Source organism: Lacerta agilis, chromosome 15 (genome assembly GCF_009819535.1).
Source record: "Lacerta agilis isolate rLacAgi1 chromosome 15, rLacAgi1.pri, whole genome shotgun sequence".
Taxonomy (NCBI): Eukaryota; Metazoa; Chordata; class Lepidosauria; order Squamata; family Lacertidae; genus Lacerta; species Lacerta agilis.
Window position 1 is genome coordinate 19565808 of NC_046326.1, and position 26355 is coordinate 19592162.

Sequence of the window (26355 nt, forward strand, 5' to 3'; positions counted from 1 at the left end):
ATGGTGTTTACCTTGTTAACCAACTTTCATGTGTAAAATTAAACGATGTGGGCTTTTGTTTTCTTTCAAGCTTACTGTATTCTCATTTAAGCCACAGATCTCATTCATTGCCAGGTGGATTCTGGATCTCAAGCCCTTTTCAAATGTGTTCATGCCCTGCCTGCCAGCCACAGGCACATAAAATAGTCATTCGGGGTTTTAGCTTTCCCTCAGGCTTGTGAACGTTGTAATTTTATGTCCTCGTTTATACTTGCAAATAGTCTTTAAATTTATGCTGCTTAAGCACCTGAGAGCAGCTGTTAAAAAGTTAGCTTGGCTAATTGTGTTGCTCAGTTATTACTTCAGTTTCCTGGAAAAACATTTTCCGTTGGCAAAGTCCAGTGAGGCAAGAGATCATGTTTTCTATTCAGACTTTAAAGAAGCTGCCAGTGAGTTGGATATGTACAACTTTGCAAAGCTGTTGTGTTTGAGTATTTAAAATAAAGTTGTGGTGCTCCTATAGCGTCTTGTTAATTGCCTTGAGCCCCCCTATGCAGTGCTCTTTCCTAATCCTAATGCAAAGCAGTATTAGCCTGAGATGCTGAATAATCTTTGTGTCTGTGGGTTCTTTGAGATATGTGATCCTTTGAGTATTTTAAACAGCCGTCCTCAAAAGCATCTACTCAGGAGAGTTCAAGCGCTAGTGCTAAAATCATGCTTACCTCCTTTTCATTTTTAAATGAGAGCTGTTCTAGCTATTCTAATGAAAAACTAATGGGCAGCATGTTCAACACAACTACAATAGTTGAATTTTCCTTGAGTGCACATTCTCACTTGAGCAAGATATGGAGGGGAGGGGGACCTGTCGGTTTCCCTGTAATGACTCAAAAGGAAGCTAAAAATAGGAGGGTGGCTATCCCATTCACTCCAGTATTCTCGGCGCAAGAAATGGATGGGCAGATGTAGTGCACACAGCTGTCATGTTAGAGCAGATTTTGATGTGGTGAGGGTTAGTGCATTGATCCAGTCAAGATGTGCACAAATGAGGCTGGTGAAGAGAGGCCAGTGGTTCATGAGCCCTTAGAAAAGGTTTCCTCCTCGCTTAATTCCACGCTTGACTCTGTTGTCACAAGCTTCAGTTCATCTGGAAAATCTGCCAGTGTACCTGTCTCAAGAATTCCAGTACAGCCCAATCTTTAAAATCTGGATTTGACTAGTTTTTGTAAGGAAAGAAATCAGTGGGGATCTGCCTGATGCTGCAAGTGGTTGGCTTTTGTACTATTTTTAAGCTATTGCTCTTGTCTCCTTGTTTTGTTAGCCACCTGGGGTGTCTCTTTATTTAAGGTGTAATGCCAAGATAGAAATGTTTGGGGCAGCATAAATTAAAGGTGAATAGCTGAGAATGAAGTACTTGTTTGTACTTTTGTTAAGAAATTGGACTTGGCTTCGTTAACAACTTCTAGTATGCTCAATAGATTGTCTGAACACTGCTAACATAATCAACACATACTAACAAGATCTGCCAAAATGAACAAGTTTGGAATAAGCAGACTTCAGGCTGGGCTTAGCTGGTGCTACACTGGTGTAACTCCCTCAACCTGACGCCGCAGTGCATATTCCAGCAAAATTCCCCCAAGCCTGACTGAGACAGGGCTATGCTGGCTCAGCCAGTGAAACTTAAGTTAGCAGAGTTTACACTGGTGTAAGTCCCTCAAAAGGTGTGGCAGGGATGGAGCAAGGAGAGACTTGCACCTATTCCAAAATTTTCCAGCTCTGTTACGTGATGTGGCAACCCGGCAGAACCAAGTGGGCAAAAAGGATGTTGTAAGTGAAACTCTATTTTAAAGGCCTGCTTCCTGTTTTCTAGGTTTGGGCCATCTCTGCCGGCAGCTAGTAGCCCTGCTCCTGAACAGAATTTGGAATAGACTTAATTCAAATTCTTAACAGCTTAATTTATGCCAGCTTCCTATATTTAGGATTGCTTTGTAAGGTTGCTTATTGTTGCTCTTGTTTTGTAACATTCACTAACACCTCCTTGTTTGGAGGAAGTGAGTAGTGATCGGCATTTTATGTCCATTTTTAAAAATTGCAGTTTTGGAGAGTGGGAACTATCTCGTAAAGCTGCACATCTGGAAAATAGTCGTAAACAGCACCAGTTTTTGTGTGTGTAATCCTGGAAAAAAGTAGTTGGTGTTTTAAAAACAACCACCACCAAAAAAGTATTAGGTGAATAATGATAAGGGGTGCAAATTTAGGAGTTACACAGTACAAGTTTGAGCCCTGCCCCCCACCCCCAGTATAAAAGAAGAATATACGGTACATTCCTAGCAGCCCATGTAGCACTAATCGGTTAAAAACACAGTGCAGCTTAGTTGACCTTGTCTCACTTTTTGATACAGAAAAAGATAACAAAAGAGTTAACGCCTTAAGAAAAAAGCTTGTCTCATATGATTAGAAGTGAGCTGAATGTCTGGTGTAACAGATTAGGCAGGCTGGGGAGGGAAGCCCCCCCCCCCCCCGCACTGAAGATCAGTGATAGACACAGAGCAGCAGTGGCAATGTCCCTTCAGCTGCTGCTGACTCCAGTTGTCTTCCTATCATTGTTCCATTTTAAAAAGTGGGAACCCTCCTTAAATTTGCAAGAAGCAGTCTTTGCATTTTGCAGTTTTCTGTGTGTTTTAAACATTGCAAAGGGAAGCAAGCCTCAGGTCTCTGGGGCATTTTAGTTTTATTTTCCTTTGAAAAAATGTCTGGTGTAAAAAACAAAACAAAAAAAAAACCTTGGCCGTGAACCAAAACTTCCCTCTTTGAGCCCTTAATTTTATTGTAAAGATTTATTTTATATATGCAGTTTTAAAAATGGCTTTCATAGTTTGAAAGTGTATGTGCAGAAGGGAACAGTTGCATTGTGCTCTTTGAGGGACAGATTTTTGTGTTCAGGTATCAAGGCAGGAATTTAGAACTTGGTGAGAATTTACTTGTAAAGGAGTCAGCTGGCAAAATTCTAGTCCTGACTGCAACATGAAGGGAATACATTGTGGACCCTACGTGCCAATCCATTCATTCCCCCTGCTTCTGATTCTGCCAGCCTCTTTCTCTCACCTCAGATGCCCTTGTCCCCCCCCCCCTTTCACCACCTCCAGATTTGGAGATCACAAGGTGCTTTCTCTATAAAAACTTCCTCTTGTGAAATCTTGAACTGATCCAAGTTAACGCAAAATGGAACACTAGGTTTGCCTGAATAAATTGCAAACAATATGTACATTGCATTTGAGACAGAAAGGTAACCAAAACAAACAAACCAACCAACAACACAATGAAGCATTGAGCAAGGGCTTGTGAATTCTAGCTTGGTGATAAACCTCCTGTGTAGCTTAAATTGTTCTCACCTTTCCATTGCATATCTAAAAGTAGATAACATACTTGTCTGCAAGGGACTTGAGAGGTAAATCTAAGCCTCACAACTGCTGTGCAGTGTAGTGCAACAAATGTATCATTGTTGGAAGAAGCATTCCAAAATGTGACTCAAAAATCCAGCTTTCGGCTCCTTTTCTATCCCCCATCTGGCTGTTTGTTTTACGTTTCAAGGCAGATCTGTGTTTGTGATCCTGCAGGCGCAACCTTACAAAACTGTCCCTGATCTTCAGCCATATGCTAGCAGAACTGAAAGGCATTTTCCCAAGTGGACTCTTCCAGGGAGACACATTCCGGATCACAAAGGCAGATGCAGCAGAGTTCTGGAGAAAAGCTTTTGGGGAAAAGTAAGTACTCTTTCCAGTATAAGTTTCTGCTTTGGCTCCAGCAAATCTGTTGGCGATGGGAGCGTGTAAACGTGGAGCAGCTTGCAGAAAACACCTTTCTGCTGGTGTTGGCATCTGTAAATGGCATAGGATGGAACTGCGAGGGGGAGCCCACACAGGAGGTTGCATGGGAGTGGCTAGCAATCATCGCCTTCTGGGATCTTTGTGCCAGAAACAGATGGAACGACCTGAACTTCTCCTAGTTCCCGCTATGGCCACCATCCACTCATAGGGTCACTACCTGAGAGTTTGTTTCAGCCTTCAGCCTTACTGTGTCATTGGCATGTTGGTCCTGGCTCTTATGCAGTGTTGCATTGATGTTAGGGTGACTTTTAACGGAACAGAAGACAAAAGTCGCAAAATAGGCCAGCGCACATCACTCAAATGAACCAGACATTGCATGACTTCTTACTAGTTCTGTAAGACACAGTACCACTGGATTAGTCTTTTTGTATCTGCTTTAGGCAGAATGAGAATTAACATGTCCCTTGGATGCAGGGATGGAGACTGTCATAACTCTAGATGGTTGTCTGCAGAGATTAATTTAAGTGTAGTGGGGGGGCAGGGCCATACATTCATTTCTAATAGAGTGTCTGTTTATGAAATATGCATTGCCAGTCTCCTGGAAGGTACTTGGAAAGTGCTGGTTAGCAAGATGCTCCGGCAGTTAACTTGCCACTAGCTTAACATCTGAAAGCCGCTAATTAAACTGGTTTACCTGAGAGACCTTGTTTAGACAGAGATTGTGTTGCATCTTTTTCTCTTGCAACTATGCAGATATAAGTGCTTCAGTCGCCACTTCCATCAGTTAACTGAACAGATTCAAAATTAGAAATGATGCTGTCCATTTGTCCTTTAGCGTGAATCATTTCTCTTACGCAAAATGTCTTGTTCTTGGCATGCTGTTTTGTGCCTTCAACATTCCTCCCTTGCGTTGTAGCTGTGAATCTATATGCATATGGAGTTGGGGAGTTTCTGAGGTCGTCTTTTCCTCCCACTTCCAGGACCATTGTTCCATGGAAGACCTTCCGTCAGGCCTTACATGAAGTGCATCCTATAAGTTCAGGGCTGGAGGCAATGGCACTGAAATCTACTATTGATTTGACATGCAATGATTACATTTCAGTGTTTGAATTTGATATCTTTACCCGCCTCTTTCAGGTAAGTAAAACAAAAGGGAATGGCTTTCTTAGACCCGGGTGGACAAGCTTCCCTTGGTCTATAGTATGCTTATGGTGTTGTTATCTCTTGTGTTAGTGGTGAGCTAGATCTACTGACCTGCCGTCACCATTTCTGACTTCTGGAAATAGGAGGATAATTTTTGGCACAAGGGGACCGTTCATTGCAGCAACTTTGACAGGAAAGCTGCCTTGCATCAGCCGGCTTTGTTCTGTGTCAGTACAGAAGGTTGGGATTCATTGAGAATTCAAATCATAGTTTAATCACACACTGCATATTAAGCTTCATTAGCTTCCAGCCTCTCTTTTCTGATTGGAATATTAAGCACCCATTCTACAGGGTGGTTGATCAGATAACTCAGAGCAGGATTGTAACATTCATCTTGCGGAATCAAACAAAATTGTGTGCCACAGTTTTAAATCCACTGGATGCTTACTTGGGAGTAAGTCCCATTGAACATAAGTTATACCCAGCCAGATGAGTGGTAAATAATAACAATAACAATAATAATAGTTCTTACTTAATAAACCTGAGTAATCTGGCTGCCTGAGAAATAGCAGAAGAGGCCTAGTCTGATTAAGCAAAGTGTTTACGATTAACTTGGGTTGGAAGTGGGAGAGGGGGGTGGAATTGGACGGCCGATTTTCCTATTGAAATGGCAAAGCTATTTTGTTGGCATTCTTCTCCTTCAGCCATGGTCATCTTTGCTCAGGAACTGGAATAGCCTTGCAGTGACTCACCCTGGTTACATGGCATTCCTGACGTATGATGAGGTCAAAGCACGGCTTCAGAAGTTCATCCACAAACCTGGCAGGTGAGTTCTTGAAGGCAGCATCCCTTTCTGAAGCCTCTTGTTATCCTACTGTCTACTGCACACTGCACTCTTGTCAAAGGAAGTTTGACATGACTCAAGGCCGCTGGAAGGCACTGTGGCATTGCTGCAAGAGATCTAAGCTTAAGGCAAGACATAATGGGTTTTAGCATTAACCCATTGGTCTCCCTAAACTTCAACAGTAAAAATAATAGGGCTGCAGAGCAGGTTGTTTTAAGAGGTATAGGGAAAACACTTCATTTTTGAGAAATGACAGGGTTTAAGGTCTCTGTCACTGATGGCGTGGGTAGTTTTACAAATAACAGGTTGTGTGTGTGTGTGTGTGTGTGGAGTGGAGTGCTCTCCACCTTGAGTAACAGAAATCCCAAAGCTCATTTAGGGCAGTGATGTACCGCCAAATCATCCCTTCTGTGTTTTGTAGTCCAAAGCAATATCCAGTGCTTGCAAGTCTCTTCAAGTCTCTACTCCACCTCTCTTGTCGGCAAGCCAGGGGTGGGTGAAGGAGTTGTGCAGGAAGTGTCTAACCTCCTGGAAGTCCGGAAAAAGATCCCGAGCCCACGTGGTAGCTTTGGACCTGGCCAAGCGACTAGAACACACTGGCTGCAAGTCTTGACGTGCTCTTCAGGCCTAAAATGCTGTAAATATATCTCTTTCTGGGAAAGAGATTATTGCTTTACATTGCTGAAGAGCTGCCTTCTAGGTATTTCCTTCAGAAATGGAAAGCTGCTATATAATCTAAAACTAATTTACCGCCTCTAGGAAGTCAGGAGCATCCTTGCAAGTAAGAAGGCTCAATTTCATGTTGAAAGAGGTCTTCAGATAATTTGAATCCTTTCTGTCTGGCTGTAGGGTTCTGCCTTTGATCTGCTGTTTCAGCCGTTCCATCTGAAAGAAAGAGCTCTGTCCAGCTACCAAGTTTATCCTGCCCTCAAGTCTGTGTGTTCCTTTTATTTTCAGTTACATTTTCCGTCTGAGCTGCACGCGGCTTGGCCAGTGGGCCATTGGTTATGTCACTGCAGATGGAAATATTCTCCAGACAATCCCCCACAACAAACCCCTTTTTCAAGCACTGATCGATGGTTTCAGGGAAGGCTTGTAAGTAACTCATCAGTGTAGTTTGTCATGACTCCTGCCCGTTTCTATCAGTGTGTCTGTAGGATGATGCCCTTCAGATGCAGGTTTTACCTCCTTGGCTCCTGCCCCTGGAAGGCAAATGGAAACAGCTGCATTCATTATGCTGGGACCTGGGGGTCAGATTTTGGAATGGGCTCTGAATTTGAGATTATTCTTGCAGTCCTAAAATGTGTGTCAGTTTCGCCTTTCAGCTTTTAGGCTCTTCAGTTAGATTTGTGCTCAGGCCACAAAGAGCACAACTGTGATGCAGAAATGCTTCTGGCCTTGCCCAGTTGTTCGGCCAAGGTGTTGTGGCAAGAGTGACTAGGCGAGGAAGTTCAAGTTAAGAGCACTTGTCATTTATCAGCGCCTTTGTTTTAGCACATATGGCAACCCGAAAACAAGCTTTTTAAAAGAAGCATTCTTCATTTTATAGGTGCTTGCCTTTTAGACAGTTACTCTTCAAAATCACCCCCCCCCCCGACCAAAGCAATATATTTCCCAACTGAGGGAGTTTCCTGAATAGTACCACATTCATCTGGTTCCACTGTAGACTTTTTATTTCTATTGAACCAAACAATGTTCTGCTCTGTAGTTACTTATATCCTGATGGACGGAATCAGAATCCTGACCTGACCGGTTTGTGTGAGCCCACACCCCAGGATCACATTAAAGTTACGCAGGTGAGCAGAGACTGCCACAACTTCATTCCTTTCTTTCCTTACATGTTGGCCAACAGCATTACAGTGGTCCTGTTGCAAACTAGCTTGGAAGACTTATTTTTGGCTTTGTAAACAAAGCACAACTCAGGGCTCAGCTTTGGGACGAAAGACCATTAAATCTCAATTGGATTCCAGGGCAGTCAGGAACATGGTTCAGAGTGGAGAGCTTGTAATGTTAGTTTTCTTCTTCTTATCCAATGGCATCACTCTGGAAACCTTTGTACTTAAGTGGTGGTATAATCGGGCCAATTCCATTTTGGTGACATTTGACTGCCACCTCTTTGGAGGAGAAAATATGTGGCCATAGGTTAGGCCTTTAAAAAAGAAAGAAAAGAAAAAGTGCATGCCTTAAATTTTTCATTGCCAGCACTGGGATTTTGAAAGCCATCTAGTTGACGCTCTTGGTTATAGTAAAGAACACAAATGTTACCACCTCGTACATTTGGGTTATCTGGCAGTTATTACAAGGAGCGGCATTATTAAACCCTCTCACATGTTTTTTCCCCCTCTTGCTCTTAGGAACAGTATGAATTGTACTGTGAGATGGGCTCCACCTTTCAACTCTGTAAAATTTGTGCAGAAAATGACAAGGATGTGAAGATAGAACCCTGTGGCCACCTCATGTGCACTTCCTGCCTCACTTCCTGGCAGGTAAGGAATTTGCTTCCTTTCAAAGCAGGCCCTGGCCCTCCGCAGCCTTCATGCCAGGATGACCTGCCTATGCTTACGTTGTGAATTGTTGAAGCAGATAACTGGCAAGTCTACAAAAGGTGTCTCTGTGGGGGTTGGGAGTTGTCTTTAGGCCATGTTGTCTTCATTGCAAATAAGCGGTTATGCACAGGAAGAGCCTGGTGGCTGGATCAGGCCAATGGCCTATCTAGTTCACATTCCTGTTCTCACCGTGGCCAACTAAGGTACCTAGAAGAAACCTGAAAGCTGGACCTGAGCACAACCACATCACTTTCCCTGTTTGTGATTCCCAGCAACTGGCATTCAGAGCCGTATTAGGTTGTAGCCAACCCTAGTCCTACTCATATAAATTAATGGATTAAGTTAGGACCATTAATTTTAATGTGTCTACTCTGAGGAGGACTAGCACTCCCAACAGTGGAAGTAGAACATGGCCATTGTGTTTAGTAGCCGCTGATAGCCTTATCCTCCATGAAGTTGTCTAATCTTCTTTGAAAACTGTCCAGATTGATGGCCGTCACTGCCTCTCACAGGAATGAATTTTATCATTTAACTTTGCACTGTACAAAGAGGTACTTTCTTTTGTCTCTCCCCATGTTCAGTTTCCTTCAATGTCCACAAGTTCTATTCTAAAGAGAGAGAGAGTTAAACACTTTCATTGACTCACTTTTATGATATTGACATAGAATAGTTCTAGCAGAAATGCTGCAATTGTGGGGCACTTCGATTTTCCTTTTCTTTCCTCTAGCTATCATTAGTATGTTCTTACTGACAAGGTTTCTTCTAACCATGGGTACACCATTATCTGTAGGCTGCCTTGAGGACTGTCAGAAAAAAAGGCAGAGTATAAATAAATAGAACAACAACAACAAACTTGTAGCCAATCATCTCTCCTCTTTTTCCCCAGGAATCAGAAGGCCAGGGTTGTCCGTTCTGCCGATGTGAAATTAAAGGCACAGAGCCCATTGTCGTGGACCCGTTTGATCCCAGAGGAGGGGGAGGCCTTCTGCGGCAAGGGGCCGAGGGGGCTCCCTCCCCAAACTATGATGACGACGATGATGACAGGGCTGATGAATCACTCTTCCTGATGAAGGAACTGGCTGGCACAAAGGTAATTTTATTTAATTTAGATCCTCCTTGTCTTCAGCTCAAGGTGGTATTGCATGTAGCTCCCATGAGGTCTCCTATCTAGGCATTGACTCACCCCAGACCTGCTTGCTTTCAGCAAGGTCGCAGCCTCCTCTGCCTTCAGATTGTGCCCGGGGACCAGACTCCCTCCCAGTATGAGCTGTGTGCCTAACATCTTGCCTAACATCTCACTTGTCCTTTTGGGTGGCTTAAAACTTCCTGGATTCAAATGCCAGTCATGGATCCAGTGGTGGTGCTCTGGTGCTGGTATGATTTCCTTAGTCCTCTGGAGAAGATTTTGGAGGGGGCAGGGGGTTGCAAGGGGGAGAGAGAATCACCAAATTTGCTTCCTTCCTCATTTTGTAGAAAGAAACAACTGAGTGAGAAACCTTGGCTACAACCCACTGCCAGAAGATCACTCTTTCATCCATCCATCCATCCATCCATCCATACATACATACATACATAGAGAGAGCGAGAGATCTGCAACAAAATGTTACGGTGTGGAGCTTTCCTGTTCAAGATGCCTGCATGCCAACCACACCATTCCATTCCACACTACTCCACACCATTCCATTCTGATTGTCCCCTTTCAGCACTCACTTGGAGCATGCATTGCGCCCAGCAAGTTTTGGTCCTCATGAGGCTGTGTTTTTTCATACCATCATAGAATTGTGGAGTTGTAAGAGGCCTCATGGGTTGTCTAGTCCAACTGCCTGCAATGGAGGAATTGTAGCTAAAGAATCCCTGCCAAATGGCCATCCAACCTCTGCTTAAAAACTTCCAATGAAACAAGAGCCCATTACCTTCTGAGGGAGACCATCCCATGGTCGAACAGCTCTTACTGTTGGAAAGTTCTCCTGGGTGTTTAATTGGAAGCTTCTTTCTTGTTATTTGAATCCATTGGTTTGGGTCCTGGCCTCTGGAACAGCAGAAAACAAGCTTGCTCCATCTCTCATGTGACAGCCCTTCAGATATTTGAAGATAGCTTATCATATCACCTCTCCAGTTTAAATATACCGAGCTCCTTCAACTGTTCCTTATAAGGCTTGGTTTGCAGACCCTTGATCATCTTGGTCACCCTCCTCTGCATACCTTTCAGCTTGTCAATATCCTTCTTCAACTGTGGTGCCCAGAACTAGACGCAGTATACTCCCGGTGGCATCTGACTCAGGCAGAATGGATACAAGTACTTCCCTTGATCTGGACTATCTATCCTTGTAGATAGGTACAAGTACTTCCCTTGATCTAGACACTATACTTCTGTTGCAGTACAGAACATTAAGGTTTTTTGGCTGCTGCATCACATGGTTGACTCACATTAAGTTTGTGGTCTACTGAGACCCGTAGATCCTTTTCACCGGTACTGCTGCCAAGCCAGTTGTCCCCTATTCTGCATCTGGCTTTTCTGGACTAAGTGTAGAACCTTACATTTGTAGCTGTTGAAATCTGTTTTGTTAGTTTTGGCCCAGTTCTTCAATCTGTTAAGGTAATACTGAATCAATCTTCTGAGGTATTGGCTACCCCTTCCTCAATTCTTTCACCCAAGTCGTTTATAAAGATGTTGAACAACAGAACCTTGCAGCACCCCACTTGCCCCAGTTTTCCAGGATGGCAATGAACCATTAGTGAGCACTCTTTGGGTTTAGTCAGTCAATCTGCTACAAATCCACCTAACAGTAACATCATCTAGCTTCTCTACAAGAATATCATGGGGGACTTTGAAAGTCTTAGTGAATTCAAGCTATGTACATCCACAGCATTTCCCTGATCCACTAAGCTTCTAACACTCTCTGTCAAAAATAGAAAAAGAAGATTAATAAGATACAGTGGTACCTCGTAACTCGAACGTAATCCGTTCTGGAAGACTGTTCAACTTCCGAAACGTTCAAGTTCTAAGGCACTGCTTCCGATTGGCCGACAGCTAGGTTTTTGCACAGTGGAAGCCGCGTTGGACATTCGTGTTCCGAGGAACATTCAAAAACCAGAGCACTTCCAGATTTTTGGCATTCAGGAGCCGAAATGTTCAAGAACGGAGCCATTCGAGTTCCGAGGTACCACTGTAATAGGAATAGTTTGTCTTCTTCCTTTTAGCATCCTTTTGCATTGTTCTGTTTTGTAATTCCATGGTTCTCCCAAGCCCAGTGATTCTCTCGCACATGGGTCAAGCTGCTTTTGGCTGTAAATGGATCCATACCTGGAGAAGGTGTTTCTTAACCTTGGCCTACTTTAAAGCAATTTTATAATTGCATGTAGACTTCTAGCATTTGGTTTGACTTGTATGTGAACCATGTTGTTCTTTGTTTTGAACACATAATCATGGCAAGAGACCATTTACACAAGTATTTCCTATTTCTGTGTCAGCTGGGCCTGTACTCATGATGACAGAGCACGCCATCTAGCGGCTAAATTAAAAAAAAATAGCCAGGTTGAAAACCCAGTGCCTGTGGGCTTAGTTGTTTGGTAATTTAATTTCTATACCACTTAATATATTGAAAGCCTCTCTAAGCAGTGTACAGGAAACTGAAGCAACCACAGATGAATAAAATATTACAAAAATGCATGGTTACAAATAAAAATGTTATGCTGATGCAACGTTACCAATATATAAGAATCTGCACAAATTCATTTTCCTTCTGACACACCTCCCACTCAGCTTCCAGGTTCTCACCCAGGGTCCAAGCAAACTCTCAGCTCACCCCCCAAAATTCCCACAATGAGAAGAGTTTCTGGAAACAGTGGACATCACCCTTGCCTCTCACTCTACAGTAGACGTGCTTTTCATGGGCAGCCCAAGGTGGGCGTGCAGGGTGGTGTGCAGACTTGTTGGTGACAAGTCTATATTCAGAGCATGTTCCTTTAGAAATGAAGTATCGGGCCTATGGGGGAAATTCAGCATATCTATATATGCCCAGTACTGTTTTCAAGGTAAATTGCTAGCTCACAGCCTCAGGCAGTGGGAACTTTATTAAAACAGACACACACAGAGGGGGAGGGGAGAGAGAGAGAGAAACACCTTTAACTAGGGCTTCTTTTGAAATATTTGCAGGTAGAACGTCCTCCTTCTCCGTTTTCAATGGCTCCTCAGGCATCGCTCCCCCCAGTACCTCCCCGATTAGACCTTCTACAGCAACGAGTGTCCAATCCATCAGGAGCTTCTAGTCCAGGGACCACCTGTAAGGTACAAACTCCACCTGTCTTCTTTTGTAGTGGTGAAAGTAGGAATGACGCCTTCCTCTTTCCGAATGGGGTAATCTTCCTTTTATCTGAGGAGATCTGTGTGGAAGCTGTCTCGTGTGTTTCATTATTTTGCTATCTGGACCATTTCTTCCTTGGGTGCAAATCAGGGGACGCATTGGCTTGCCATCTTGACTGGCGTTTGACACTCCTGGCCACCATACTGATGGATATCGTGTCACTCAGCACAACCATTTAGTGGTGCTTGCCCTCGGGACATGCCTCAGTTTCTTGTTACCCTGCAGTTGCTATCGGGATCAAGTTTTTGTGGGACACCAGGATTCTGATTGTAAGCTTAGACTTCACTTGCCAGCTTTCCCCATCTTACTTACTGGTCTTTGTTTCTCCTAGGCTGCACCCGGATCCCTCCACAAGGACAAACCTTTGCCGATCCCTCCGACGCATCGAGATCTCCCCCCTCCGCCACCTCCGGACAGGCCGCATTCCCTTGGGCCCGAGAGTCGGCCTCAGAGGCGGCCTCTGCCCTGCACTCCAGGAGATTGTCCTACCAGGGACAAGTTACCCCCTGTGCCTTGTAACCGCCAGGGGGACCTCTGGTCGTTGCGGCCAATTCCAAAAGCTCCAGCTGTAGCCCTAAGCCCCAATGAGCCTTGGGCAAGTCGGGAGTTGACGAACCGACATTCACTTCCATTCTCGCTGCCTTCTCAGATGGATACCAGAACTGATGCTCACAGGCTCGGGAGCACTCTCAGCCTGGACACCCCGGCAGTAAGTGAATCTCAGGCCAGCGGCCGTGTTAGTTTTGTACTCTCATACACCCTGTGTGGAAAATTGCTGCTCTGTATTATTCATTATATGAATAAAAGGCTTGCTGATCAGAAGGTCGGTGGTTCGAATCCCCGCGACGGGGTGAACTCCCATTGCTCGGCCCCAGCTCCTGCCCACCTAGCAGTTCGAAAGCATGTCAAAGTTTAAGTAGATAAATAGGTACCACTCCGGCAGGAAGGTAAATGGCATTTCCGTGCGCTGCTCTGGTTCACCAGAAGTGGCTTAGTCATGCTGGCCACATGACCCGGAAGCTGTACGCTGGCTCCCTTGGCCAGTAACGTAAGATGAGCGCCACAACCCCAGAGTCGGACACGACTGGACCTAATGGTCAGGGGTCCCTTTACCTTTACCTATTATCCATTAAGTGTTAGATCAAAGATTTTGCAGGAGGGATTCCAGCTCCTTCCCGCCAACTCTGACCTAGTGAGATCTCACAGAACAATGTTTGCCTGTGAGTTGGTTCATACACTTAGCTGCAACTCCTCTGGAGGGTGTGGGGGGTGAATCAGCATCAGTGTTATGCCTTCCCCACCATGTGTGCAGCATAACCAGCAGAGATGTAGGCTGTAGACGCTGACATCTCTGGGATCTTATCCCACCTTTCTCATTCTGTGAATCTTATGTGCATGAATCGAGAGGGGCAGGGTAGCACAAAAGGTGTGTGTATTTGGCTTGGTATTCTCAGGTCTCCTGTGTTAGGTGAATGTGTGCAAGTTTCTGTGTACTCCCATCCCACCTAGACACGGAGAAGGCCTAGAATGAACTGAACTGTAGCATTACATATTAAACAGAACAGTTAACATGGAAAAACTCCTGTCAGTTGCAGTTGAGTTCTTGGAGTGGGCTAGGAAGCAGTGTGAAGGGTACTTGTCCACAGATACGCACACCCAACAATGACTACACAAGAGCAATATTTTAGTCACTAAGCAAACAGTTTCTGGTTTGTCCAGAACCTCCCTACTGGACTCAGGGAAGTGTTTTTTTTATAATCTCACTGAACCAGCTTCCTAACACTGTACGCTTTACCCATAATAGCAAGCAACGCATAATAGCAAGCAAGGAAAAAAAGCTTGGTTTTTTTTTACCCCTTGCCCTGCTTGCTTGGTCATAATTTTTTTCAAGCAAGTTTCCAGACGGTAGCTGTTTCGAAATTGCAAAGCAAGTCTTTCTGACATACGGCTCTTTAGATTGGGTAACAAGCAACCCCTAGGAATTCCTTCTTACCATGAAAAGGTAAACGTGGGCTTCGTGGGGATGTCTCCCTTTTCTTTCAGACCATCTGCCAGTGCTGGTATTTGATTTGTCTTGCAGAATCAACCTGGCGGGGTCCCAACTGGCTCAGACAGTGAACATTCTAAAATAAAACCTTCTTCTTCTGCCAACGCCATCTACTCTCTTGCTGTAAGGTATGGTCTGGAGCAGAGGCTTCGCCGACAGAAATTTCTTTGAATTGCAGCCAGTGTACAATTGATGTATACCAAGGGTCATCAGCGGGTGCATTTGTGAGATGGATTACTGTACAGTCATACCTCGTGTTGCATCTGCTTCACGTTGCATCTTTTCGCGTTACGTCCCGCAGCAACCCGGAAGTACCGGAACGGGTTACTTACGGGTTTCGCTGCTTGTGCATGCGCAGAAGTGCCAAATCACACCACGCGCCTGCACAGACGCAGCGCTTCGAGTTGCGGGCATTTCATGTTACGGATGGGCCTCTGGAACGGATCCCGTCTGTAACACGAGGTACCACTGTATTGTATATGAATGCAGACCTCCAACCTTGTTAGTTTCAGCATGTGGATTCTTTTCCATTTGTCACTTACTGTGCTCCTTTGATGGGTTGGGGGTGGGAATATAAACTAAATAAAATAAAGTGCAGGAACTATAGAATAGATCAGATATTTTGTATTAATCTGGCTGGATTTTTAAAGTTTTTTTAATGTTATTCTGTTTATGTTTTTGAGTTATTTCAGTCCAGAAAATCAGTCAAAATGTCCTGAGAACTCCCAGAGTTGTAAATTTATAAACCCGTCTGTAGAGTGGATAGAGTATCGCAACCCTAAAAGGGTATAAGAAATCAGCTTATTGAAACAGACCCTCTTTCCCCATTTACCCACGAGGCTCTGAGGCCTGTTACCTGACAGATGCAACCATGGCACACCTTGAACCGCCCCGTGTGACACACAACATGGCACAGTGTTGCATTCCTAGAATCTGATTCTTGAGCTGGAAGCCCCTTGTTGACACTTTGTTCTCAGAGAGCTGCTATTTTGTCCTCGTTAGATGTCCACCGTTGACTGTGAACCTTCTCACTCTCTCCTCTAGACCGTTGCTTGTGCCAAAGCTACCACCCGGAGAGCACTCGGAGAATGATGAAGACACAGAGTACATGTCGCCCTCGTCCTTGCCTCTTCTGCCCCCTGGCTCTGCTGGACAAAAACCAGAGGCCAAATTGCCTTTGGAAATGAGTCAAACCTCACAGTGAGTTGGCCCATTCAGGACAGTATAAGGGCTCCTCCACAATGGCTGGGTTCTTCGCTTGCTTGTCATTGTGCTTATTTATTTTCCCATTTCTAGATTCCAAAGGCTCTGAGTAAGTTGTGATACTTAAAAGCAACTATTGATAACTTACGGATTTATATCAACGCTCCATTTGAGTGCCACTTTGAAAGTTTTGGCCTAGCCTTTGAAAGACAGCCCATCACCCAAAAGTTTATTTCTTATGTGGCTTGATTTATGTAGTATTGCCATCTGCAGTTGAGTTGCTTTGCGTCTGGGTGTGGGTTTCTTTTGAATGTGCCCAAACAGCTGCTGCAGAGTCAGATTCATAAAATATTTTGAGGCAGCTCTCAGCCTCTCCTCATAAGGATGCATCCTTAGCTTGTCTTGCTCTGAAATCTTGAGATGTACTTGGGAAGTTATAAATACAAAAGGATATTAAAGATGTATTACTCTCCCCCCCCCCCCCCCGGCAAAAAAGAGCTCTGACTTAGTTTTGTATGGCAAATGTTTGAAATTCAGTTTTGAATACGACCAAAACAGAGACTTGCCCTGCTAGGGTGATACAGATCCTTTGGGATGGGGGACTCCAGCTATCAGGAGTGATGGGAATTGTTGTTCAGCAACAACAACTGGCAGTCCACGGGTTCTAAAGCTTATTCTAGTGCGGCAAATGCTTGCTCAGCTCACCTTATTTTGTGACTTACTTTTTTAATGGGTGTATTGCATTTGTATCTAATGTACAGTCGTACCTTGGATCCCCAATGCCTTGCAAGTCAAACATTTCCGGTTTGCAAACGTTCTTTGGAACCCAAACGTCCGACGCAGCTTCCGATTGGCTGCAGGAGCTTCCTGCAGCCAATCGGAAGCCGTGCCTTGGTTTCCAAACGTTTGGGAAGTCGAATGGACTGCTGGAACAGATTCTGTTTGACTTCCGAGGTACCCCTGTATTGATTTTCCGTTTCCCAAAAACAACTCAACATGATACACAAAGTTTCTGTGTAGCAGTAGAAAAATACAGAATGGGGCCTTGGATTAGAAATGTATTTGAAAATATGGTGGTGAGTGATGCTTCAAGGTTTGCACAATGTAGGGGACAAATGGAGCAGTTGGCAGTATGTAGCCCAGATATGTTCTGGGTGCTGATGGCCCTGGGTGCTGGGTACTGGGTGCTGATGGCCCTGTCCTCCTGCACGATCCAGCTGTGTTCCTGAAGCCAATGCCCTTTCTTTTTCTTCTCTGCTCAGAATGTTGGACTGTGACCAGGAAATGGACGGGTGCACCTATGAAGCAATGTTCAACATCCACTCCCAGGCAGCTCCTTCTGGCTCTGAGGCTACCAATATTCCTGGTAAGTTCCCAGAGGAGAAACATCATGATTCAACCAGGAGAAATACCACAGACGAGTCCTCTCACTTTCACCGGTGGGATTTTTGCTTTATGTAAGGAAATCAGGGTGTCAGTAAAGAGAGCCTAATATAAAATAAAAAGGTGGATGGTGTTTCGCAGTCTGTGACATTGGGACAAGTTTTGCTTCCCTACTGTTCGTTGCACTTTCTGATGTTTGCACAACATCCTCTGCTTTGGGTTTTGGCTGTGGAGTGTCTCCCTTTGAAATGTTTCCACTCGGACGAGGTCTGCCGGAACTGGGTCTGGAGCCAAAGATGTCTTCCTTGTTTTCTAGTTTCTTGCTTCTTCTTTTAAGATGGAGGGGATGTAGCTTCTGCCAATGCCAGCAATGGCCCCGAGGAGTCAGAGAACGAGGAAGATGGTTATGACGTGCCCAGGCCAGCCCTCCCGTTGACTCTGGCTCGCCGCACCCTCTCGGATATCTCCAATGCAACCTCTGCCTTCGGCCGGACATCTCTGGATGGGGAAATCTTATCAGGTTTGTTGGTTTCATACAGTGTTTCTGTGCTGCCCAACAACAAAGGTTCTTTGGGTGTTTTAAAGCATCAGTCAAATAATAAAGTACAAATTTGAGACCACAATACAAAAAGAAAGCATAAAGGTTTAGAAGCAGAACATATAATCAATACAGGCAACTCCCCATTTACACATGTTCAAGGCACATGCGACCACACAAACACATTGCCATGAACCCGGAAGTGGCACAAAAAGGGGCAGAAATGGTGTCTAGCAATCCCACAAACTTTTGCACCAACCTTTGAGGCCTGGGAGGCATTGGAGTTTGAGCAAGGAGGTTTGGTGGAGGTTGTTTATTATTATTTTGATTGATTGAATTTATATACCGCCCTCTACCCTGAGGTCTCAGGGCGGTTTTTTTCAAGGGTTTTTCAAGGGTTTACAGAAGTTTGGAGGACATTTGCAAGCTTTTTCAATGGAGTTCCCAGTACATGTGATTTCACTTAAATGTGTGGTGCCTTGGAACGTAACCCCCACGTAAATGGGGAGCTTTCTATAAAAGCAGTGGAAGATTTTTAACTACATTTTTTTTAAATGCAAAAAGCCTCCCTCCACTCAAGACTTAAAGAGATGAATAAAATGCCTGGAATAATAAGTAAGTAAGTAAGTAAGTAAGTTTTATTTTCGTTTATACCCTGCCCATCTGGCTGGGTTTCCCCAGCCACAGATAGGTGCCAGGTAAGCCTTTGTGCGGAAAGCATTCCACCAGCAGGCTGGCATCAGGGCACCCTTTCCATTTTGCTGCATGGTAGGTCTTACATGCCTACAGGCCAGCCCTATACTCCCCTCTTGTGCAATTCCATGGCTCGTGAACAGTGTAGGATAGGGCATCTGCTGTGGTTGACAAGCTGCTCTCCACCTGTTGCCAAGGGGATCTTTTGCACTAGATTTTGATGCTGCAAACCCGCCGGTCCCACATCCCAACTTGTGAGAGAGCCGATCCGTAGCCCTTTGTGCTCTGGAGTGAGCGCCGAGAGGGACTCGCGCATGCTTTTCCTCTCTTTGTTTTTAAGAGAGGCTGGGAACTTGGCAGGCAATGCGGTTTTGAGGCGTTCCTTTTTCTTGCACTTTGTCAAGCATTTCTCAGAATGCCTGCAGCATGAAGGCTACTTCTGCTTAACATCAGCATGCCAAATATGACGCAACCTAAACCACAAAACTCACCATTTCTCAACCTCCCCGGGGTGATAAGAGAGGATTGTCAATTTCAGCTGTTGAGGATAGCTATTGCGATGCAAGTAGCACCAAATTTAATTAAGTTTTGATTCCAGGTAAAATTTGTGGCTGTTCCTCTGAGCAATTGACTAAAGTGGTGTACCTCGCCTTGGCTGATGAAGTTAGCGTTTTGCCTGTTTTTACTCTTTAGGTTGTACGTAAATAAAAATAGTGCTTTATTGTGTATTAATGCTCCTGAACAAGGGAGACCAGGTTATAAATAAATGAATTGGGTATCTGGGTGTTCAAGCTGCTGAATATCTGAAATCTGAATCTTTCAGCATACAAGGTTGCAATTACGTTCAGGTCAACCGTATGATTTAATGGTGAAGAGTTAGGTCTTGTGAAAGAGAGGAATTTCGGCTGCAGATTCCCAGATGTTCAAAGAGCATGAAGCTGAGGCTGTGTGACCTTTAAAAAATACCTGTCCTCCTTTCTCTTCCCTGCCCCCGCCCCCTACTCCCAAAATCATATGGTTCTTTCTCTTGCAGGTTTGTCTGATGGCTCCCAGGTCCCAGAGCGGCCTCCGAAGCCTTTGCCCCGGAGGATAAACTCTGAACGCAAAGCAGGCAGCTGCCTGCAAGCTGGTGGAGCGGGGCCGGCCCCTGCTCCCTCCCCACAGCTCTCCAGCGAGATCGAGAACCTCATGAGCCAAGGCTACTCATATCAGGACATCCAGAAAGCCCTCGTCATTGCCCATAACAATATCGACATGGCCAAAAATATTCTGCGGGAGTTTGTCTCCGTCTCCTCCCCTGCTCACCTAGCCACATAGCACACATCCCCTTGGCCCTGCCTGGGACACCCCTGTGCATCCAACCTGCCTGGGCAGTCTCCTGCCCAGCTTCTACCTAGAGGAGGCAACGGGCTCCGCGAGAGACTTCCTGCAAAGGCAGGCTTGCCTCGACAGAGAGTAATCGGTCATCAGGGTTTCATGCGATTCCAGGTTTCCAAGCAAACGGAATGAAACGGAGCAGATAGGTGCGTCCTCTCCAGTCTGTGTGTCTTTTGGAGTCCCTCCCCTCTTGGCCCCTCCCTCCCGCACGTCCTCGTTGGAGGGGACGGTTGTGTTGCTTCGGAAAGACCTCTTGGTTCCTGTGCTGGTGGACAAGGGGGTGGGAGTGGAAGGGCGTTTGCTGGGGTGTCTTGTGTTGTGCTGTGAATTAAAACGGGATGCCAGTCTGTTGAACGGCGTCTCCACCTTTTTTGTGGCGTGCCCTCCTGTGGTTCAGGGTACTGAATTTGGGCCTCTTTGCTGCTGTATGTTTTGGCTCAGGCTTTTTAGACCACCTGCTACCGGGTACAGAGTCTCGACTAAGGAAGTGGTTTTGGTAGCTTCCTTCTGCTACAACACCCTCCCTCTCTCCCTGCCCCCAAACTCCCCCAAATGTTCTCCTTGTGCCCTTTCTACATCTCCAGTCATTTCTGGCTCCTCCTTGGTCTGAGTCAGGCTTCTCCTGTTGCCAGCATTAACCTGCCGTACACTGGATTTTAAGGCATTGGAGATGCAAGACTTCTCGCCTGTGCTCTGGCTGGTGCGATGATTGGATGTAGCTGCGCTCCCCAGCTCCAACCATTCTGTGCTGTCCTGCTTTTACGTAATCGAGGCTGTTGAGGACTGGAGCAGCTGTCCTTTAACACACCCAGAGCTGCTGCTTGGTCAACATTGCACGTCATCTTTGTAGCATCTACAAGTCCCGTGCCATCGGATCCATTATTTTCTCTCACTTCCTGTGGATGAGAGTGCTGGATTACTTATGCATTGATGTGGGCAGCTGCAACCCAGCAGTCAAAATGCAACAACTCCCTGCAGGGATTTTGTGGAAGGGGATGATTCTCCCCCCCCCCTTTCACTCTGCTTGTTGCATTTTTCTTTTTAAAGTTCAGGTTCTTTTGGCAAACAAGACAAAAGAAACTGTAAAGGGTGGGGAGGAAAAGAAGAGAAGAGTGTGGCTTCTGAATGTTGCCCTTGTTTGGGCAGGTTAATGGAGGTTTAGGAAGATGAATTTGGACCTTGATGGCTACCGTCTGGCTGACGGACAGCAGGCAATCTGTATTTCGAGGATGCCTTCCCTCTTCCATCCTCTTCCTCAAGCCTTCACTACAATTACAGTTACAGCATTAGTCGTGTGAAAAGTTATATCTCAAAACAAGTTGCATGTTTGGTTTTCCCTGCAGTTGCCCTGTTTAAATAGGCCTGGTTCCTCTGCCCCAGATAAGGATACTAAGACTTTCCCCACAGAAAGGGGGTGGGGTGTAGAAAGTGGCTGCTTATCTTGTGTTTCTCTCTAAATGGGCAGCCTTGCTTGTCCACGGGCGCTTGGATCCCTGGGGAATAACTGCAGAGGATGTCAGAGATGGCACCTGGCTGGCACTTTAATTGTCAGCAGTGCTGTTTGAATGACACACTATGAAGATTTGAAGACTGGCAGGTGTTTGCTGTTGCCTGCAGTGGTCCAAAAGCAGAATTGTTGACCTGACAGCTGTGGCCCTTCTCTTGCTGCCCAGAGAAAGAGTTGGTCAGTTGCCAGCACCTCACAGAGGCTTCAGAAGCCCCTCCATACATGGGACGGGCAGTGGCAACGTCGGTCTGATCTTGCTGCTTTCATGTGAAACACTGTGAAGACCTAGGAGGTCTCGGCTAGAGCGCATTTTGAATAACTTGATAGCATTTAGGAGCAGGTGAGCAGAGGGTCTTTGCAACAACTGCAGAGTAGAGAGTTGTGGCCAGGCAGTTTAGGAACCAAGGGGGCTGTGCAATTTCACAATGTGAAATGTTGGAGCAACCACTGGACGCTCCTCTTGGATATTTCTTCCCATATCTGGGCCACGAACTCCACATCAGTTTTGGAGACTAGTTTGGTGAGGACTAGCTCTTTGCAAAGCTGATTTCCTAGTCCGCTGGAGAAGCTGTTGGCATAGCACTGGAAACTCGGTTGCAGTCAGCCTTAATCTCCACCTTTGTGCAAAGCGGCAGCACCAACTTGCCTTTGCAGATGGGCCTCTGCAGATGCTCTCCACGCCCTGAGCAGGGCCATCCTTGTTTCGGGAAGCCTTCTGCCTGACACGAACACTCCATGTACCATAGCTGACCGGACTTTACTGCATGTCTCCTTTTTGTCCACTTCTTGTGTCTTACATTTACATGAGAACTTTTAAAGTGGCTCTTTCTCCTCGAACCACATGAATGTCTTTGTTTGCAAGCACAAGGGAGGCAGAGCGAAAAACGCCTCCCGGGGCGTGTTCCCTGCTGCTTTTTAAATTTTTACCTTATTACGTCCCCCTCATGTGTCTCTTAATCTTAAAAGAAAAAAGGTTGACTTATTTTACTTAAAGCCAAATGTATAGTGCCTTTTGATGGGGGAAATGCTCTATCTCCAATCTTGCATCTGATGAAGAGACAGATTTAAAACTTGACCAGGGAAATCCATGGAGCTGCTCCTTGGAAGGAGAAAGCTGTCGCCCCAAAGCTAACATAGTGGTGTGTTTGTTTGTGTGTGTGTTGTTCAGCCTGAGCAGGTTTTCTCTACCTTAGTCCTTAGTGTTGGGGAGTTGTTCATATTGCTGGCTGCCCTAAGCTTGGATTGAAGGCAGTAATAGCACAACTCCGACGCAGGATTTTGACACAACCAGTGTGGGTCACCCAAAATATCCCAGTTTGTCATCCCCGTTGTCGTCGTCGTCCCCCCAATCTTTTTTCTTTTTAAAAACAAATGAGGCTTAAGACTGGAAGCAAAATACAGCTGCACCTCCAGGCACATGTGCCAAGTTTCCTGTCAACTTCTGAACCTCTCTCTGTGTGGGGATGGAGTGCAATCTTCTGGGATCTTCTCTTGAGCTGTTGAGGCTCCCGTCGATTCCCCCACATAGAGTTTTGCAAGGAGTTTCCTGTGGATTTTGCCCTGAAGTATTAAATGTCCAGTGCCTGTTCAGTTTGCAGCGTCCGTTTTGCAAATGCTGCCTCCCCCATCTGAGAGCTGCATATGCATTTGGGTTATGGGTGTGCGGCTTTATGAATGTCACTTCAAGTAGCCAATGTTGGAGCAGTGTGACTTGCCATTGGTGGCTCTGTTAGCTCACTGGTGTACAACCGCTGCTCTTGTGACTAAAACTGCAAGGCAGGGATGGGGGTGGGGATAGGAAAGCTGAAATGCTTAATAGATAAATTACCTTTGAGTGGGAGAGAGGTTATTAGTAGCTTTATTTCTCCTGAAGGTTGAGAACCAATTTTAATATCAGTGTTAAAAAATAAACAAATTCAGATTTTCACTGACTATTTTAAAAGTTATAATGTCATTAATATAAAAAATATATTAGCAGTATTTAATCCTTTCAGACCTGTAAAGAATAAGAACAGAAGGTAAATATTCTTACAGAGTAGCTGAGCTTTAAGGTTCATTTGGTCTAAAGTCCTCATTTTGTTCTGCAAAATGCATTGTTAATGTTTTAGAGGTTATACTAATGTTATTTATTTTTTATTTTTCATTCTTGTAAGCTGCCCACGAAAGAGCTTGTGGAGGATTTAGGGTATTTCATGTTTGTCAGTAAAATAAAAAAACAAAGTTTTATTTTTAAATAAATTTCTTTGTTGTAGCATATTGCTTCTGTTGTGTCATTTGCAACTCCAGTGAATTGGGCCTTTTATCCCAGTAAGTTTTACGTGTACTCACACTTCACAAAAGTGTGTAGACTGTGGCTGTCTCCCTGGAACTGATGCTCCTCACTTAGGATCTCTCTCACATTCCATCCAAGTTAGAGCTCTGCTTCTACGGTAGGTGTGGGTCGTATGTTGATTCTGTGGATTTTAAGTGCTTTAAAAAATATTATCGTGCAGTTAGGAGACCTGTGATTCCCCCCCCCCCCAGATGTTGTTGGACGATGACTCCCACCCTGTTGGGAATCATAGAATTATAGAGTTGGAAGGGACCCTGAGAGTAATCTAGTCTACCCCCTTGCAAGTTTAACAGCATATGAAGTACAGTGGACACTCGGGTTGTGGATGTAATCTGTGATGAAGGCATGTCCGCAACCCACAGCATTTGTGTCACGCAGTGCAACGTCAGTGCACATGTATGACGTAATTCGGCGCTTCTGCGCATGCATGAAGTACCCCATTCCAGTACTTGCAGGTTCGGCGCAGATCGCAACCTGAAAAGACGTAACCCGCAGCAGCCGTAACTTGAGGTATGACCGTACTGCAGAAATGAGGACTAAACTCCAGCATTCTAGTGACCTTTGCCTCTTCTGTAAGCTGGCATCCTTAAGTCAATGAAAGATAAGGCTTTCATTGGGACAGTGTTTGTGGGCAGGGCCCAATGCCTTCTGCAATTTTTCCTATTTGAATTCTTGCCCCCACCAGCCTCAGAGGAGGATTACAATTCCTTCCCTTGCCCACAGAACCTGGTTTCACTTATGATTGTGGCAGAACTCCCACCCACCTATACAGAAATGCCAGGCAAACATTGCTTACATTGATAGAAGTGGAGAGGAGAAGATGTATGTTTAAAATGGACTAATGTTCAGCAAGAATTTCAGACGCAATACATCATGTTACCTGCTAATCCATGCTTTGTGAAACAGGTTTTTTAAATCTTCAAGTACTTTACAGTGATTGATTTTTCCTCTTTGCCATGTATTCCATTCATTAGGAAAGAGCCAATGCTTGAAGACTTTAGCTTTTTATTTTTCATATACATATATATATATATAAACCCTGCAACTCAGACACTCTTAAATTTACACACATCAACAAAAATATATAACAAAAGCATTTTTTTGTTTGTTTGCTAATTTTATAGCTTACACGGAAAGCGCAACACCCCCTTCTTCCCCCCCCCCCCGTTTTTGGTTGATGAGTTTGCACTTTTTAAACAACTCGGAAAACAAAGAGTGTCTAAAGCAAAACCTTAACTGTTTTACCCAGTTTGTGTTGAAAGCTGTTCACTTCTGAGAGGCTTTGAGGGGAATGGAAAACTGAACTTTGCAGGAAGTAATTTTGTATGGAAGCAGCTAGCTACAGTATTTCTGTCTGGTGTCCATTTAGTGTGGACAGAGAAGCAGAAAGCTTTTCTTAGGCACTGGGCCAGCATGGTGAAGTACGGCATCCTATAACACTTCCTGGCATGTTTAAGGACGAAGAGAGTTTGTCATCATCAGCTGCTTTGAAGGCTGCATGACTATATCGTTTTGGTACAGGCGCCAGCTTCCTTCACATTCTGTGTGTGTCACCTGCTGCTATCAGAGCAGAGCAATTCAAGATGAATTCCAATGCACTCGATCTGTTAGCACAAGAATTTACACTTCTCTCTTCCTCACCCCCTCATCTGCCCTGCTCTGGAGGGTTGAGAAAACAGATTTTTTTTGGAGGGGGAGGACCACCAGGGAGGAAGCATAAATCCTTGTGCTAACAGAGCAGGTTCCTTGGTGCTACACTGAAATAAAACCCAAAATAATTGTAGAAAACTACCTCATGTGCTTAACACCCTATTTTAGTGCCTTGTTTCGCCTCCTGTGGCCTAAGTAGAGGCAGAACTTCCAAAGACTGGCAGGTGTGTCACCTGCAGCAAGGTAACCCAGAAGCTCTGCAGAAGGGGTCTTTTTTGGGTGGGGGGCGGAGCAGAAGAGACAATAACCTACATTCTCGGGTAAAAACAAGTGTGACTATACAGTGTTTGTACAAAAAAGACTTTATTCCTATCATAACATCTGAAGTGCAGAGAGAACCTCCTCTCTGTACAGTTATCCTTTATATTAAATTGGAAGTAAGCAGCACTGACTTCAATGAAACCGAGTCCCTAGTGAGTGTCCTTAAGACTTCTTACCTCCATTCCCACACCACCCTCTGCTGTTTTGAGGGCCAGGGCTTCTGAAGCGCAGCTGATTCCTTCAGCACCTTGCTGCGAAGAACAGCAACAGTTCAAGGAACAGCTGAGGCACCTCTGGCTTTCCACAAGTATTATACATGCCAGACTGAGCCAAATCCACCACACACTCGCCATTCTCCAATCCTATCTATATGGTAAGGTTTTTAAGTTTTCTTCTCCAATTTACCAAGTCTCAATTAAAAAAAAAATCTCCAACCAATTCAGCTCAGCAAGTGCTTGGCTGTTATAAAATATTTTTTCTTTTACAAACAGACTGAAGCCCCATACAATTACGGTAGAGTATATGTTCCTCTACCTGTCCCTGCTCAAAAACCCCTCAATGTGGATACTCTAAAGGGAGTAATTTTTAAACTAAGACTTCCCCC

The 26355-nt window shown here is 45.0% G+C and overlaps 1 protein-coding gene across 6 annotated transcripts in view; it reads left to right on the plus strand.

Annotated features, from left to right (window-relative positions):
- The window catches only part of CBL (Cbl proto-oncogene), a 42855-nt gene extending 22382 nt beyond the window's left edge, over positions 1-20473 (plus strand). For 3 of the 6 annotated variants that reach the window (XM_033172022.1, XM_033172023.1, XM_033172024.1), the window contains 14 exons: positions 3594-3740; positions 4784-4940; positions 5651-5772; positions 6748-6885; positions 7499-7586; positions 8145-8276; positions 9223-9426; positions 12493-12624; positions 13032-13409; positions 14781-14875; positions 15792-15947; positions 17213-17316; positions 17671-17853; positions 19598-20473. In XM_033172022.1, coding sequence (XP_033027913.1) covers positions 3594-3740; positions 4784-4940; positions 5651-5772; positions 6748-6885; positions 7499-7586; positions 8145-8276; positions 9223-9426; positions 12493-12624; positions 13032-13409; positions 14781-14875; positions 15792-15947; positions 17213-17316; positions 17671-17853; positions 19598-19881 — 2320 coding nt within the window. In that variant the 3' untranslated portion in view covers positions 19882-20473. Of the gene's footprint in view, positions 1-3567; positions 3741-4783; positions 4941-5650; positions 5773-6747; positions 6886-7498; positions 7587-8144; positions 8277-9222; positions 9427-12492; positions 12625-13031; positions 13410-14780; positions 14876-15791; positions 15948-17212; positions 17317-17670; positions 17893-17933; positions 17990-19597 lie in introns of those variants that run through there. The other 3 variants (XM_033172026.1, XM_033172027.1, XM_033172025.1) reach the window with 3 other exon arrangements.
- Positions 20474-26355: the final 5882 nt, after the last annotated feature.